Below are 19,449 nucleotides of genomic sequence, written 5' to 3'. Positions count from 1 at the left end.
CAGACAAATTCCAGCAAAACTTTCTATTAAGGGCACTTCTCTATAAACCTCGTCTTAATGGTCCATATATGAAGGCAAGTGTGCTTAAATTTAAGTATATACATGTATTCACATTGCTGTCTTTATACAACGTATACAGTATTTTATGTTGAACCTTGATTTGATCTTTCCTCAGTCGATTATTCTGTGCATGAATTATAAAATTTTACACATTAGAAAGGATTTTTCAGAGGTCTTGGTAATCAAATAGTTTACCAGAACCTAGGGAAGCGTAGCCATAATCCGACAATCCGAAATTCCAACAGTTCAGTAGTCCGATGGTCCAATATACATCCCTAATTTAATACTGTAATACTGTATTATATACACCGAGGACTGATTCAGGATGAAAATATACGAGACCTCTGTTTGAGGATGGTGGGGAGGGGGAGTTGGCAAAACACTAAATGACGCTTTTAAAACATATAACTAATAATTGCTTTTAATTTACAAGCTTGCGTCTTTAGTGGTTTAATGACATTCATTTATTTTTAGCACGGGCCGGAGCATGATTTTATATACTATGCATACTAGTAGTTTTATGTCAAGTAATTTTTCTGCAAAAGAAATTGGAATCGAACACCTAATAACTAAATTCATGCGGAGACAAAAGTGATACGAAAATGTCACTCAATTTTGAGCAGTATAAATGAGTCGAACCACAAGCAAAAAAATCGTTTCTGTGAAAAAGTTTATCATCAAACGGTACATGTCTATAGGTATATTTTTTTCATAAGATGTAAGTAACCGTGCGCTGGAGAAAACAGGCTGTCGAATTATAGGACCGTCTGATTAGAGGATTGTTGAATTTATATCATCAGGGTTTGACACTAGCTAAATTCCTTTACTAGCTCAGAGGGCTATTTAAATTTTTTTTTTTTAAAGTCTTCCAACTCTGCTAGCCTGTCGCGTTCCAAAGGCACGACCAATGCTACAGGTGTCTGATGGCATTCCCCCCAAAATTTTAAAATAAATGAAGCTATTACTTTCAATATTATGCATTTTGAAATATTTTATAAGAACTAAACAGGATTTTTCTCAAAATCGTAAAAATTAAAATCGCATTTAAGTCTAAAATGACAAAATCGCAATAATAAATGCACACAATAATTTCTGAATTTACAGTAGTTGCTGGCATCAATCTGTTGAAAATAACTATCTACTGCCTTATCTAATATGTTGCCAAGTACAACTTAATTTGCGACTATCAAATATAGCGAATTGATTGATCATTGTTTGAAATTGTGTCAGCGCAAATTACCATATGCTGCAAGAACATGCAACTTCATTTCAACTCTGGTGGTTAGTTGTCTCATTGGTGATTCATACCACATCTTCTCATTTTCATATTTATAACATAAGATTGATGTATTAGGATATATAGTTGTTACATTCTAAACAAGTAACAACTTTGTTGCTTCCCTGTAACTCCAATGGCATCCAGTGTAGTAGGTAAGTAAGTAAGTAAGTAAGTAAGTTAGTAAGTAAGTCAGTAAGTAAATTACCTTGTTCTTTCATCTTGATAATCTGTTTATGTTTAGAGGCCACTAGTATTGCTAGAATGACTACTGTGATACAAAGGAGAACATTGAAAACAAACAGGAACCTCTCTAGTACAGTTTTCCTCTGCCATAACGTTAGACCACCTTTAAACACTACACTGGCATTGAAGTCAATAGCTGGTGGACTGCCTCCATTTGATATATCATCTTCCTCAAAGTTGGTTCGTTTGTAGCCCTGGCTGGACATCTGAAATGTAAGTATACATATAGGGGTAAATTCAGTAAATAAATGTACGTCATCAGGGACCGCCCATTTGGGGGAGAGCTTTCTGTACAAAACTGAAGTACTGTGCTCTTCTGATTGGTAGATAATGTGTAATAAATATTTTTTGATAGATGGATCAAAACTAGAGTTAAAAAAAATTAAAAAATGAATGCTGAATGTACTAAATTTTTTTACTACAGGGTTGAAAAGCAATGGGGGTCAGTAAAGGAATTAAGTGCGAATCTACAGTGTTTGTAAACAAGGCCATGTGAATGCCCAAAAATGCCGCATGACCCTATGTTTTTATTGTTGCAAAAGATAGGGCTACATTTGTACTTTCAAGAATGATATATGAAAGCTTCCAATTTCTAAAGGTAAATCAGGTATAAATTTAATTCAAGACATAGATTAGCATTACAGTCAAAGGGAGATTTTTTACTGAATTTACCCCTATAGGAAAATATGCACTCTGTCACTGTACTTGTTCAAGGCCACACAATAATCACAAACTCATTTCCTGTAAATATTAATGCAATGGAAGCCTCTTGGAACCAGTTAAAGTTGTTTTTATACAAATTTCTATGTTTAACCGCGGCTATCCAGGATGCTCTGAGTGTACTGTGGGAGGAAGCATGGGGTATATGGTAAAAAATCAGTTTTGTGTCCAGATTGAAAGAAACAATAGAAATTACACTTGAGAGTTATGATATTATTAAAAGGCATAAATATTCTCCCCATTTTAAATCACATTTGAACATATTTCTCCTAATAATGTGTAAAATCATATGGAAAATCAGAATTACCTCCCTTTGACATAGTGTATTTTTTTAGCTGTGTTCCCCATGTTAAGTTGTAGATCATGTTGTAAATAAGCACTTTTCAAGTATTTTAACACTCGAATAATCTGACCGTATGAAGATATTCATTTATTTTTACATTATTCATTGCGTTTCTTTAAGTAAAAAAAATACTAGACAACTTTTCATTATTATATACCCTTCATCTATAAAACTAGTGTTGAAATGTTTGTAATTGGATTGCTATGTTAAATAATTGCTTTTTAATATTCTAAATTGTTACTTTTATGTTCCAAATGCAAAGTTTGGTCATACCCAGTCTTATTTTTTTCATATTTGGCACTTTTTTCGACTTCAGTTTTGTCCGTCTAGTTTTGGCGAAGAAACCATCCTGATGTTGGGGTAACAGGAATTTCTGCAGAGTGGTTGTCAATGACATTTTGTGAAATTTACAAGTAATTAAAACACAGATTTAGTAAAATGAAACATAATTGTTGTTTTTTATGGCATGAAACTGCTTAAAAAACCTTTGAAAAGTCTTTTTGTGGTCTTTTCAGGGTATTTAATTAAAATCTTCCATATAAGGCAAAATTTAACTAAGAGTACATCAAGACTTTAGTTCCTAGATGTACTTGCAATACTGATCAAAGGAAACACAGAAAACAATTCATATTTATTAAGCATAGTATTTTACATCATTCTTTTAAAAACAGTCAATGTGCAACTTTATATACCAAATATACATTGGCCGCAGACTATGGGCTTTAGTATAAATTTTCCTCCCTCTTTACAAGTTCAGCCTTTATGAATGTTGTATTGAAACTGGAACTTGAAAATTGGATACATTACATGATTAATACAACAAAAATAGGAAAAGAAGTTAAAAAGTCCCTTATAGGGGTAAATTCAGTAAATAAATATACGTCATCAGGGACCGCCCATTTGGGGGAGAGCTTTCTGTACAAAACTGAAGTACTGTGCTCTTCTGATTGGTAGATAATGTTTGTAATAAATATTTTTTGATAGATGGATCAAAACTAGAGTTAAAAAAAATTAAAAAATGAATGCTGAATGTACGAATTTTTTTTACTACAGGGTTGAAAAGCAATGGGGGTCAGTAAAAGAATTAAGTGCGAATCTACAGTGTTTGTAAACAAGGCCATGTGAATGCCCAAAAATGCCGCATGACCCTATGTTTTTATTGTTGCAAAAGATAGGGCTACATTTGTACTTTCAAGAATGATATATGAAAGCTTCCAATTTCTAAAGGTAAATCAGGTATAAATTTAATTCAAGACATAGATTAGCATTAAAGTCAATGGGAGATTTTTTACTGAATTTACCCCTATACAATATTAGATCAATTTCAGAAATAGATCAACTTTTTTGTATGAGACTTTGGCATGATTTACCAAGCCCTTCTACAGTTTTATGTTGAATACAAAACAGTTGATATTTTTCTGACATTGATCTAATAGACTGTATTATACTGCAGCTAAAAATGGCTACAATTATTGTAACTAAAATGTAAACACAATAAATTGCTTCGCCGAGCACAGCTGGTTACAACCGCAGAGGACCAACCCTGAACAGTTGGGGCAAAAATGGACACAATATTGGCGCTTGATACAGGTCTGAATTTGGATTGTAATTAAATATTTGATACATAATAGGTTTCTGACACAGAATAACTGTAGTCAAAGAACTTAGAATTGTTTATATGATTTGAATTTATATTCAATTTTTTGCTTTTGTGCAATACACTATATGCTGTTGTGAATTGACCCCCCTAAAAAACAAAAACACAAAAAAAAAATTAACCCCCCCCCCCCCCCCCCTCCCCTTAAAAAAAAATATATATTTGAAGAAATTCTTTTTAATTTCTGAAATCTGAAAAAATTGCATTCCCCCCTCACAATTTCTTTTTTACCCCTCCCCCCCCCCCCCCCCTTTTCCAAAAAAAAAAAAATTCTTTCCCTCAAGATATGGTCATAATCTCAATTCAAATTTCCAATGTAGTTTGCAACCATAATTACCCATTTAAATACATCATAAAAGTCTTAAAATAGAAAATGACATACATAATCATGGCTAAAATTAATATATTAAATATTCCTTAATCAGCATTATCAAATAGTAACTTCTAAAAATAAATTGACAGCTAATCACCTCAAGACAATACATTTCTTTATACATAATTTAAAAGCAGTGTAAGGGAGGTAATCCAAACTTAACATTGTACTTTTTTTTAATTGTCCATTAACCAGGAAACCCTTATTTTTCCCCCTTTTTTGCCCCTAATTCCTAAATGGTTTGAGTCATAACCCCCCAAAGCCAATCCTTACCATCCCTTTGTGGTATGGAAACTTGTGGTATAATTTCAGAGAGATCCATACACCGTTCCACAAGTTATTGTCTGGAAACTAGAAAAATGCTTATTTGGGCCCCTTTTTGGCCCCTAATTCCTAAACTGTTAGGCCTATAATCCCCAAAATCAATCCCAACCTTATTTTGTGGTTATAAACCCTGTGTTTAAATTTCAGAGATTTCTATTTACATTTACTAAAGTTATTGTCCGGAAACTAAATGTCTTCGGACGACGCTGATGACGACGTGATATCAATATATGACTGCAAAATTTTTTGCGGTCCTATAAAAATAAAACTTATTCTCCATCCTTAATCCAGATTGTGCATACATCATGTAACATGAAAATGACATTGCACGAAATATTTATATTAGGTTATAAAAAAACAAGAATGTTTTACACGGATGCCCCACACGCACTATCATTTTCTATGTTCAGTGGACCATAAAATTGGGGTCAAAACTCTAATTTGGCATTAAAATTAGAAGATCATATCATAGGGAACATGTGTACTAAGTTACAAGTTGATTTGACTTCAACCATCAAAAACTACCTTGACCAAAAACTTTAACCTGAAGCAGGACAGACGGATGAACGAACGAATGGAGGAACGAACGGAAGAACAAACGGATGCATAGACTGAAAAACATAATTCCCCTAAGTGGGGCATAAAAAAGACATAAAAAAGAATGCTAGCTGCAGTATAAAAACATATGAATAAAAAAGGATATTAGGAATATCTGAAAATGACACCAACCGAACAAAAACAACAAGTTGAAAAAGATATTTAGAAGTCAACAAATTATACAAAAGTTTGCACTATATGTCAAACTCTAAATTATACTGTGACTGAATGACAAGTTGTGATCAAACACAACAGAGTCTGCCATCAATTATACATTTCTGAATTGATAAAAACATTAATTAATACAAAGACATTTGAACAATAGACACCAAGCGCATTATATGAGGCATGATTATAATAAAATGCTCCGCTGGGCGCAGCTTGATACGACCGCAGAGGTCGAACCCTGAACAGTTGGGGCAAGTATGGACACAACATTCAAGCTTGATACAGCACTGAATTTGGATTGTGATTAAATATTTGAGACAGCATAGGTTTCTGACACAGAATGAATGTGGTCTTAGAACTTAAAAAATTTCAATTTACCGGAGTAATTCAAACCATATCATTATTATTTGCTTTTATATATAAATCAGAAATAACCAATTTAAAATGGAAAATTTTAAAGAATAAAAAAGGAAAAAAAGGACAAAAAAATCCCTCCTCAAAATTTTTTGAACCCCCTTATGATTCATCACTCCCAAACTCAATCCCAGCCTTCCCTTTGTGGTATGGTACCTTGCAGTACAATTTCAGAGAGATCCATACACTTGAACACAAGTTATTGTCTGGAAATTAGAAAAATGCTTGTTTTTAGGCCCTTTTTGGTCCCAAATTCCTAAACATTTAGGGCAATTACCTCCAAACTCAAACCCAGCTTTCCCTTTGTGATATGGAACCTTGTAGTACAATTTCAGAGAGATCCATACACTTAAACACAAGTTATTGTCCTGAAACTAGAAAAATGCTTGTTTTTTGCCCCTTTTTAGCCCCAAATTCCTATTATTTTGAGGCAATTACCCCCAAAATCAATCCCAGCCTTCCCTTTGTGGTATGGTACATTGCAGTACAATTTCAAAGAGATCCATACACTTGAACACAAGTTATTGTCAGGAAACTAGAAAAATGCTTATTTTTGGCCCCTTATTCCTAAACGTTTTGGGCAATTACCCCCTCACTCAATTCCAGCTTTCCCTTTGTGATATGGAACCTTGTGGTACAACTTCAGAAAGATCCATACACTTACAAGTTATTGTCATGAAACTAGAAAAATGCTTGTTTTTTGCCCCTTTTTTGGCCCCTAATTCCTAAATTTTTGAGGCAATTACCCCCAAAATCAATCCCAGCATTCCCTTTGTGATATGGAACCTTGTGGAACAATGTCAGAGAGATCCATACACTAACACACAAGTTATATATTGTCTGGAAGTTACAAAAATACTTATTTTTGGCCCTTTTTGGCCCCTTATTCCTTAACTGTTGGTACCATAACCCCCAAAATCAATCCCAACCTTCCTTTTGTGGTATTGAACCTTATGGTAAAATTTCATAGAGATCCATTCACTTAAACTAAAGTTAGAGTGCGAAAACCAATGTGTCTTCGGACGAAGACGACGACGCCAACGTCATGCGGTCGTATAAAAACTACCAAGTACTTTTGTAAGAGAAGCATGTTTGGTGTGGAATAATTTTATTTCGAAAATCCCACCATACTGGATTTTGGGGTTTCACTACTTGGTCTTTTCTTTAAGAACATTAGTTTGAAAACAAAATAAAGCTGCTCTGTTTTTATGACCATGAAAATTATATTTAGCCACTAGCCACAAAATTTATGGAAATTGTTTTTTCACAAATTATCTTATACCTGCAGGGAGCTATTCAAAGTGATATGCATACAATTATTCATATGAATTAAAACAAAAGTTAAATTAAAACAAAATGCACAAAAACACCATTTTAAACTAGTATCTCAATTGTTTGTTGTCCTTGAACTCATTTTCATGGTTCAGCAACTGTTTAAAAAAAATATATTGGTTTATTATTATTACAACATGTTTGAGTAATAAGATAACTTTATTTGGTATATGGCTTCCTGGCAAGGTCTACATGTCAATCCGACTGGGTTCACCTGACCTTGACCTCATTATATTTGGTGTATAGAATGATGGCAACTATAAATGTCTGTCTGGCAAGATGCATCTGACCTTGTCCTCATTTTCATGGCTCATTGGTCAATGTTAAGTTTTCATAGTTTTGTGTGTTTATCAAAAACTATATAACAATATGTAAAATATATTTAGTGTATGGAATGATTGTTAGGTGTGCATGTTTGTTTGGAAAACAAGTAGTACCCCTGACTGTAATATTGCTAATTTTATTTGAAAATTATAGTAAAACTTCCATATTACACACTTTCAACATAAATTCAATCAAATTTATATTAAGGACAGCAGGCGAGACATTTCAGTGTGTGCGCTCTTTTATTATACATAGGTGATGATTCTGAGAATTTCACAATCTTTGAATTTTTGTATTCTTTTGTGTTATTAAATTAATATGAAATTGATTTTACTTAAGTGTTCTCAATTTTTAGCTCACCTGGTCCATTATAAGGACCAAGTGAGCTTTTCTCGTCACTTCTGTGAAGGAACCAGTTGCTGCTGAAAAGAATGAAAATTCAAAAGGTAATGTAAGGGAGTTTAAATCACCCTCATAGTTTACCCAAATCCACTTTAAGCTGGACTTTAGTTTAAAATACAATTACAGCTAAGGTTGCTTACTATTTTTTATTTTTTAAGTAATAGATAATGTAGGTACAATTAGACCCCTTAAACTGTGGCAGTGATTACTGTACAACAAAGATGAATCCATTAGTTGCTTCCTGCAGGTCTTGATTATCCACGATATATTGCCACTGAACATTTTGGAAACAATCAGTCAAATATAAAATTCGTAAGGGTTCCGCGGAACCCAGTGTCTTGCCTACTTTTGTTGTTAATCGCAGGCTAACAACAATGAGGAAAAAAACAATAAAAATATTCCTCTCTATACTATCTTTTGATTGTAAGTAGCTTCTGTCCAAGTTTGGTAAAAATCCAGGATAATTTATGAATCTAATAAATGTTTTAAAAACTTAAACTGCAGACTGTATGTAATGTTGACTGGAAGAAAAACTAAGTCCATTTATAAGAAAAATACGGAAAAAATGGAACAAAATTTTTAAAAAATTTCCTTCTAGATACTAGCTTTTGATCATAAACAAGCTTCTGTCCAAGTGTGGTACAAATCCAGGATAGTTTGAGAAAGTTGTAAAAATTTTAAAAACTTTAACTACAGAGTGACTGTAATGTTAACTGGCAGAAAAACTAAGTCCATTTATAAGTAAAATACGGAAAAAATGGAATTTTTTTTTTACAAAATTTGCTTTTGAATATAATCGTATGATCATAAACAAGCTTCTGTCCAAGTTTGGTAGAAATCCAGGATAGTTTAAGAAAGTTATTAAAATTTCAAAAACTTTAACCACAGAGTGAATATTTGTGGACGCTGCCGACGACGACGGTGACGGAATGTAGGATCGCTATGTCTCGCTTTTTCGACAAAAGTCGAAGGCTCGACAAAAAGGGCCAGAAACCATTTTCAATATGATGATATGTGGACAGTGGTCTATATAATGTTATATGTTTTAAACTGAACATTGATCTTTTACAGATGATGTCAGGATAAACTATTCGGTTGTAAACATGGTAAACCTGAACCTAAAGCGAAAGAAGAGGTTGCCAAACCGTTTGCTGGAATGTATCCTTTGTGTACTCAGAAGAAGCAGGAAGAAGCCATCGATTTATCTATTACTGATGATAAGGATGAAGTAGAAGAAGCTGAACCTCAACACACTGATCATGAGCCTCTTATTATTCATTCTCAGATTCAACTGAACAGGAAAAATGATCAGCATTACAAGATCAACAAAAAACGAGACTTTTGTCATGAATTTATAAATGATAACTAATTAAGCTTCAGCTTTCTTAAATTCAACTTTATTTATTTTTAGGGCCAACAACATGAACCAAAACACTATATAACTGATTGGTTTGTAAGATGGAAGTACCACATGAAGAGGAGTTTTTTGGATATGGTAAATAATACATTTGATTAGATATTTAAATTCTCAAAATATAATTTGGTTGTTATTTGCAGTCTGGTTTGAACATGCCGAGCAGAAGCTGAACCTCAACATGAAGCAGAAGGAGCTGAACCTCAAAGTGGAGCAGAAGAAGCTGAAACTCAACATGAAGCTGCAAAACATGAAATTGCTGAACATGAACCAGAAGCTGCTAAACTAATTGCTGAACATGAACCAGAAGCTGCCAAATCAAAGGAGGAAAAAGCTACACAACAGAAAGGTTAAAACAATATTTTAAAATGATACATCTTATTTTTTTAGTTTATATGGACGACTATACAAATATTAGAATTGTTTTAACCAATATGATTTTTATCAATTTTTTTCCCCCATTTTTTCAAGAAATCATTAAAGACAGAGAAAAATTGTAATTAGCAAAGACTTTCAGCACAATAAAATCTACAAAAATTCAATTTTCAACTGAAGTCTTTTAGAAAGTATTGCCAATATATGACAGTATTTACCCATTTTATGATTTTTTTTCAAACCCATTAAGAAAGAGAGCAAAATAAGATCTACAAAGAAGTCTGCATGGTTGATTTAATTGCCACTTGATCCCGCAGAGACAAGTTATTGCCCTTGAATGATGATTTTTGTTTAATGCAAACTATAAAAGATAGAGACAGACAGTTTAAAGCAAAATGTTCAGGGCAATTAAATCTAAAGTTCAGTCATTACCGCTGAAATTTGCAGACGCTTAAAAAGCAATAAAGACCAAAAAAAGATGATCTACAAGCATTTAATTATTGAGTCAGCATGGCAAAATTGTCACACTAGCTATAGGATGTATTGCCATAAAAAGAGTTTTTTTTTTTAATCTCAAAACTTAAATAGGTATAAATGGTCAAAAAGTTTTAAACAGTAAAAATTATCATTATGTGGTATGAATATTAATTAGGTATTGATTTTAAAGGTTGAAAAAACTGACATGGTCATAATTTTTATGTTATAAAAAATTATTTCTTTTCATTTATTACAGAAGAGAGAGTATGGAACAGTATCAGTAGAAGTCAGGAAAAGCATCATAGGACCAGGATACAGTGAGATACTTGAAGAAACAGGAGTCGCTGTCCTGAGGATATTCACTGATGCCAACGACTGCAGTGGATATCAGTTTTACAAAAGTCAATTAAACCACATGGTTTCCGAAACAAAAGCCAGTAATTGTTTTATTCCATATTCCGAGATATTACCGAAACAAGTGTATGCAATGACATAATTATTTACCAAAACCAATTGTACATTAAACAATTTTAACATAATTATACACGTAAACGCACACAACAATTTGCGCGTTGAATATACTCTTGTCCACGGGTGAATATGCTTATTTATTCAAATTTTTATCCAATTCATATAGAAAAACCTACTAAAGTTCTATCAATATGGAATAAAACATTATTTTTGTACAATTTACCTGTTTTTACTATAGTATAATTAATATGTTTATATTAAAGTTTTAGCAACTGTTTATTTATTTGTTAATTATGATATTTTGAAATTATTTTAGGAAGAAGTTCCCTATTATATGAAATGCAATATTCTGCTATAGGGATTCCCCTGTACCATGGAATCAGCATTCATGGGATTGTAGAAGATGTAAAGGATACAATGGATTCAACAAGGTAAATATTTAACACCAAGATCTTGCACTATTTACCTATTGCTTATTTGTTTGGAAATTGAGTTTGGTGGATTGAAATCACAATTATTAAATCTCGCATTAATAAATGCAACCAATAATTGCTGAATTTATAGAATCCTAAGAGTTGTTGCAAATAAAGAGAAATGTACTTAAACAAAGATGTGATTGACTGTATGACCAATAACATTGTCATCTTAACATTAAATTCATACTATAGTTTATATGGATCTATATATAAATAGCATGATTGTTTTAACAAAAATGGCTTTTATCTTTTTTTTCATTTTTTCGAGAAATCATTATTTACAGAGAGAAATTGTAATTAGCAAATAAAGACTTTCAGCACAATAAAATCTACAAAAATTCAGTTGTCAACTGATGTCTTTTAGAAAGTATTGCCAATATATGACAGTATTTACCCATTTTATGATTTTTTTCAAACCAAAAGAAAGAGAGCAAAAGAAGATCTACAAATGAGTCAACATTTGTTGAAATTGCCAATTGACCCCTGAGCTGAGTTATTGTCCTTGAAAGATATGTCATTTCTTTAATGACGATTTTTATCTATTTTTACACTTATTGCATTTTTGCAGGTTTTAAATAGCATTCAAGACCAACAAAAGAAGTTCTACAAGTTTTATTGAGTCAGCATGGCAAAATTGACATACTTAGCTGTATGATGTATTGCCATAGAAAGATTTTTTTTTAAATAGGTATAAATGGTCAAAATGTTTTAAATAGTAAAAATGATCATTATGAGGAATACTATAGGTAATGATTTTAAATGTTGAAAAAACTGACATGGACATGTTTTTATTTAAAAAAAAAGTTTTCTATTCATATATATACAGAAGAGAAAGTATGGAACAGTATCAGTAGAAGTCAGGAAAAGCATCATAGGACCAGGATACAGTGAGATACTTGTAGAAACAGGAGTCGCTGTCCTGAGGATCCCTCCCTTTATATTCATGATGTAAAGTAAAAGAACTTACAATTTGTTCAACTTTATTCTTCAAACATATTGACACATATAACATATACTTAAAATTAAAAAACATTACAAAAAGGAAATATGAGAATAATGCACCAGAAAATCGGATCCAAATCAAAATTCTATCAGGGATTGATTGGCATGCATTATGTTAACACCAAAGGGTCAGTCGTCTTCAGATTGCTCACTATACGATATTTTGTTGACTTCATTGTTCAAGACCTCACAAAAGTTTCAAGACGAGGGAACAGCAGAAACAGTAATAAGTGTTAAATTCTTATGATTTAATATATCAAAATGTTAGAATCAAAAGCACTAATCTTAAAGGCATGGAAGTTGACGTGTGTAAGAAACATAAGAATCGTTTATACTAAATACCGTTTTTGTTTATTACAGAAAATTACATGCATGACATCCCGACGAAAGTGACATTTTGTGAACACTTTAATGTCGCGCCATTAGTTAGCTTTCTTGAAACTGTAACATATGCCCTTAAGACAAAAGAGCTGTGTCTGCTTGAAATTGAGGAACATAGAAAGCAAAAGGGCCATGAATAAGGGTGTACTTCCTGTATACTGTTTTAAGGTGTTCCTAATCATAGCTTTGATTTTTTTCACAGAACCAGGAGAAAACCAACACTTACATCTGTTTGAAAGTTATATCGGTGCTGGCAATCATATTCTCATACAGTCAGATATTGTACAGTGTTTTACAGAGGAGGGGGATAGCTGGATTATGAAATTTTACATTATAGTGGGATGCACAGCTAATTTGATTTCGAAAAGAGTTCTAATGAAACATAAATTAACTATATGTGAGTTGATTCTATGTTATACAGACTTTTCAATACTAATATGGTTAGAGTACTCATTAAAAAATTCAAACTGAGAAATGTTAGGGTAAAGGGTATAATACCAGAACTGGACTCTGCAAAAAGTAGGTTGATTTGATTTCAGCAAAGAGGTACTTGACATGGAACTAAAATATCAAACCACCACATTCAGTGCCTTGCTAAATATCAGAGTAAAATTGTGTACCGAAAAAAATTATGTTAAGATGAAATAAGGATCTTAATAAAATCATAACCTTCTTTGGTATGCTAAAACTTTGAAACCTAAAAACTGCCTAGACAGAACAGACAAAGCTGTCAATAAGTATGATTAAAAAGAGACATTGGTTAAACATCAATGAGACCCAGACCTAACATTATAAATTGATGTCAAAAAAAATAATGTATCCATAGAGCTGCATAGATAATGTCACACATACATTAAATCAAGCTTGAATTGCCTAGTCCAGAAAAAAATGTGATAATTTAAACAGCAACTACCCAAGATCTGCAATCAACTCCTATTAATGTCATAGATAACCCAAAACATTAGAATGGTCTATTCATTTATACAGACAACCAAGTCTATTAACATTGCCTGAGAAACTTTAAAGCATTCTTAGCTTTTACACAAATTATGTAAGCTTAATAATTTTGTCTGTCATTAAGGATGTATTCTTCTGATGTTTCAGTCTCATTGAAATCTTGTTCAGGAATTCTTTCCAAAACATGTGATACAAGTGGAAAATATCAATGAATTTAAAAAATATAATCAAACTAAACTCTGTGAAAAAATTGTGTACTTACAATAAGTAGTTTATGAGGAATAAAATTTTCAAATTTTATAACCATTCTCAGGTCAGTCATATCATCCAAAATGTTGAGAAATGGGTGCAGAGTACAAAGAAATGATTTTACCAAAATATGTACATAGGATGATCAGTAAATGCACCCCTTGTATCTTAGAAAAATCTCCCCATTATCAAATCATCTATACATTTTTTGCATACAATTTGTATCTGGTTATGTTCTACAGACATTTTTTCTTTCACCTGCAAATACAATTTTCATATTCCTATGATATATTCTAATGTACATATCATATGTTTACATATATTCTTCACTATAAACCATTGTGGATTTTGGATTAGCAAAACTTCATTGTGTCAGTTTAATTGAGTGAATGGAACACCCCCACCCCTAACTTCCTACTCCAGGGTTATAAAGTGAACTTTATCCTTTTAAACCCCCAAATTCAATTGTCTTTATTCACCACTTTTTTTCTTATAGTATGTTCAATGAATTTCTGTTATGCATTTTTATCTATTTTCTTGAGCTTTCATAGACAACAGTTACACTTTTGTGAGTCTTATTTTTCATTAGTTTTAATTCCAACTCTTCTTTTATTCTCTATCTAGATATATAACACTATGGCTTTCATAAGACCAATTTCTCTGTAAGTGGTCAAAAACAATTTAATTTGATGGTATCTAATCAACAAAGCAATGTATTGATTGTGTAGGTTTGGAGTGTTAGCTCAGCTTTCATCAGCGACATTGTGTCCTTGCTTTCACATTTCTTGGCCATTACAGGAAATAGTTATTGAGATGTCTGTCACAATAAAAACAAGGAAATCACCAGTCATAAATACAATATTTATATGACTTTGGCTTGGAGGTGGCAGCTGTTTCAGAAATTTTTAGTCAATACATTTTTTCACAAGTAACAATTAAATTTCATACAAAAACATAATGGTAATATAAAGTTTGGAATTATAAAAGCAAAGATGAAATGCAAGGTTTTACAATCTCTTTCTCCATTTCCCATATATGTGCTCAGAGTACAAAAATATTCCTTATGATACAGATCAGTGGTTTTGTATATTGTTTGACAGAACAGGTCTTATCTAAAGAAATTTCTTAGACTATCAGAACTATATATTCAATACTATTTAGGCAGGATATTCAAAATTAAACCATAGTAAAAAATGTCAAGCAGCTCAAAGAAAAAAAAACAATCATATCTAAAATAACTGCTCATAACAAAAAACTTTGAGAATAATCACACAACTTTGACATACATAAATAATCAAATATTGTCAATGCTGTGAGCTCCACAGCATCGTAAATTGGAAGATCACAAAAAAAAGCAATATACATATATATAAATATAAATCCATACATATCAATATAATCATATATTGATATGTATTGTACCTTTGACTTGGATAAAAAGTGCATTACCTTTGTAAATCTTATTCTAGCAGAATTGGCTTTATTTTATATCATGTTTAAATATTTGTATCAATATCAACAAAAGAAGATTTGTATTTACCATAATGATCGACTATTAATACTATATAATTGACTACAAATGAATTTCTGAAGTAACTATTAACTCATTATGTTGTAAGAAACTTACTTTGAACATTTGCACTCTTCATGAAAAGTCTTATTATACATCTTTTCAACATATAAAAGCCAATTATATTAAAAGTATTTAAATATTAACAGATGTTTGCTTCTATCTTATATCATATTTTAACTCCAAAACAATAAAATTTTATTGTGTTAATATAATCAATATGGAATGTGTAATCAACATTTTTTTCATTCGAATTTTGATATTCTAAAAAAAAGATTTTGTCAGCATTGATTGCTTTAATTGTGAGGTTTTGGATGCAGTCTTTCTGAGGACTAATTATATACATAATATATTGGATCATCTCCTTGTATGCACTGTCATGGAGAAAAAGTATATATATATATATATATATAGCTTATTACCAATAACATTGAAGATTGAACTTTACTGATTGACTTGGCCCATTTTACTAGCAATTGGTACAAAGCCAAAAAACGTGAATGCATAATTATAATTTCAAAGGAAATTATCTAAATTAATAGTAACTCAATATTTGGACAAACCTCATATTTTTTATTTATTAGAACATTCAATATTGGTTTAAAACTACATGTACATTGTATTTGTAATAGTACAATTATATTGATGTTGTATTTGTAATAGTACAATTATATTGATGTTGTATTTGTAATAATTGATGTTAACTATCCTACTGTCCTTACAGACTGGGTTTTTTAGATGGCGGCTTTCCAGTTGGAAATTGCAACATATATTTACCCTAATTTTCAAAAGAAAAAAGTACTTCATGTTGTTTTTTTTGTTTTTTTTAAACTTTGGTTGTGAGTTTTATGATAAATAACACATTGTGTTACTTATTTGTGTTAGATGCAGCCACTGCATTTCTTAAATATGAATGTTACTTAAGTTTGATCAGTTGCCCCAGCCAGTGGTCCCATGGGAATCGTGTATATGCACTATCCCACAGAAGATACAAACCATGATAGTGTAGGTTAACTGCACCCTGGACCCAGGCATTGACATGTGCTCTGACTAGTGATCAGTCAGGCAGAAAACATGCCCCTGTCCAACTCCCGAAATGCAAAAACTGTTTCATGATATACCCCCCAAAAAATCCAAATTGTATAAAGACAATAAATAAATAAATATGAATAAATAATTAAACTATTAACTTATTGATATTATAGAATACGGGACATTGTACTTCTAAATTAATTTACAAGGATTCCAGTTTTAATTGTACATGCTAGTCCTTTCAGTACAATTGATGTACTTTGAGAGGACATCACTCATTACCAAGCTATGTACACAACAGACTGGTTAAAACTTTAACATAATTTCATACCCTGTGTATCATGACTACCATGTCAGGGGGTGACCACTGGTTGGCACTGCTAATCTTCATGTCTATATGTAATGCTACCAACTTATTATGAATTAGATTAATAATTAAATATATGCAAAAAAGTGGTATAGCTTTAGTAACTATAATTCGAAAAAAATTAGTGGAATTACAAAATGTTCTATAGTTGTATGTAAAAGGTGAATGCTTAACCTTAGGCAAATGGAAATTTGAAGATAATTTTATAGTATGTTGAATTTGTTTGATGTTGTTTGTGCAACGTCCAGAGGTCAGTATTTCGTCCATATCATAGGCAAAGAGTTTGTGTGCGGTAACTTGAAATTGTGTAAAGGCAGGTAATACGAAATGTTGATGCAGAAGAACATTAAATGATAAAAAGTCTTTAACAAAAAGTATTCATTAACAAAATGATTTTTTCCACAGGGCAGAAAATGAATTCTTCCTAATATATGTAAACCCGTATTTTTTTATTTTTTATATATAAATATAAAAGGTAAAACAAAATACAATGGTTATGTATTTTTCAAAATGTATATGTTGGGTCTAATTTATTGAATTTACAACAAATATATACCATTTTATCATGACAAGTTGAGTAAACAAATTCACTCTAATAGTACAAAAGTCATAATTACGAATTCCATCAACAAATAATACTCATGCTATTGAGAATGTCCAAATAATTAAATTACACATAACTAACTCATCTTGAACTTAAATTGTCACGTACATTTATGACACCAAAATAATTAAATTCTATACAAAAATGTTGAAAGTCAAAAGAACTCAAAATTGACCTTAACTTCATACTATTTTGTTATTTTGATTGGCCAAGTGTAAGGCATTCAAAAAGTAATATTCCATTTTTATATACATGTAATATGCAATATATTGATAATGACTACAAATGTTCTCTACATGTATTACAAGTGGTCCCTACAACAATGCATAGAAAAAACAAAACAAAAGGTGTGATCTTATATGGTTGTAGTTTAAAAATGTAATAAAGACTAAATGCTTCTCTTTGTAATTTTGTAGGGTTCCATATCATGATTGTTTTATATAAAATGAGCTTTTTCGAATGGAGGATAAATTTGAGTAGGCAGATGGAAATCCATCAGAGCTGTAGTTAACATGCTAAAAACCTTTCCTTCTTGACATTCATTTACAGATATTGCTTTTGAACAGTATGGTACTAATACAAGCTTTACAACACAATTTAAAATGAAGCAATAGTCAAATAATGTGATTTTTATTGTGCAGTCAATAACTGTAAGACTTTATGGGTTCAATTACTGTGGATTCGTTATAATTCATGGGGTACATGTACATGTACCTGTTCCAGTATTCCATGATTTTGTGAGTAAAACACAAATAAAAATGTTAAACTTAGAACTTCTGAAGGCAATTTTTTGTTAGCAAACTTTACCAAAACCACAAAATCAAATATCCATGAAAATTCAATTAATTTTTCAGGAATGTTTCACACTGAAAAGACATTGACATCTGATTTCTTTATCTAAACTAAGCTTCCTTCTCAGGTGTAGTGTTATTGCCCCGTATAGAGGGTTTTCTCAGCCTGCTGACAATTAGTACTCATACTTTAAAATGTTACACAGAGTGAGGGACTTTGCACATGTTGGGCACGGATTTAACTGTCTCAAAGTAAAAGATGTTTTAAGGACTTAATAGAATTTGGAATAGCACATAGCTATGATTGACATGGAATTCGGCTGTTGTCCTTGTGAACCTACTTAGGTTAAGCAGCCTTCAATGACAACAAGGTTTGTGTTATTTGTTTGAGTTTTGATACTCAATCAGTCTTCACACTTAATCAAAGGCCTACCAGATCAGGCTTGTAAAATTGCAACCGGGCCTGTAAAAATCAGGTCTACAGGCTAAATAGAATCCAACTAAAATTATAGTAAAATTTAGCTTCGGGCCTGTGGATTCAAAAGTTTGTTGTGAAGACAGTGCTCAATAGCTAGATAGATACTCAGGTGAGAAAAAGACATTTGCATATGCATGTTTATGTTTATATCTGTACCTAATTATTTTTTTTAGGGGGAATGATTATTACTGTTAATTTTTCCTAATATTCAGGATTTAACAGTGGTACATGGAAATGCATTTTTATCTACCTAGTGGCATGGATAAGTTATTTGTAATAGACTTTTTTAAATGATACTAATTAACTAATTAAGCTTCAGCTTTTCTTTAAACTTGATTTATTTTTTAGGGAAAACTATGTGTACCGAAGAAATATGACACAGATTTGTTGATCAGATGGAAGTACCATATGAAGAGAAATATTTTGGATATATGGCAAATAATATTTCACTTTCATTAATGATTGAACAATTTAAATCATTTTTTTTTTTATATATATATATATCTCGTAGCTAATGCCCCTTTAAGATGCATACATAATATACCTAGAACTGATTGACAGAAGCATGA

General features: G+C 31.5%; 1 protein-coding gene across 3 annotated transcripts in view; it reads right to left on the bottom strand.

The window, feature by feature from the left end:
• LOC127719849 (endothelin-converting enzyme homolog) overlaps positions 1-19,449 on the bottom strand; it is an 87,127-nt gene that overhangs the window by 29,601 nt on the left and 38,077 nt on the right. For all 3 annotated transcript variants that reach the window (XM_052226174.1, XM_052226172.1, XM_052226175.1), the window contains exon 2: positions 1,545-1,788. In XM_052226174.1, the coding sequence (XP_052082134.1) occupies positions 1,545-1,788 (244 nt within the window). The remainder of the gene's footprint in view (positions 1-1,544; positions 1,789-19,449) is intronic.

Source organism: Mytilus californianus, unplaced genomic scaffold (assembly GCF_021869535.1).
Source record: "Mytilus californianus isolate M0D057914Y unplaced genomic scaffold, xbMytCali1.0.p SCAF_11, whole genome shotgun sequence".
Classification (NCBI taxonomy): Eukaryota; Metazoa; Mollusca; class Bivalvia; order Mytilida; family Mytilidae; genus Mytilus; species Mytilus californianus.
Note: the sequence above shows the minus strand (reverse complement) of the source record. Positions and strands in the feature narration are given on the sequence as shown.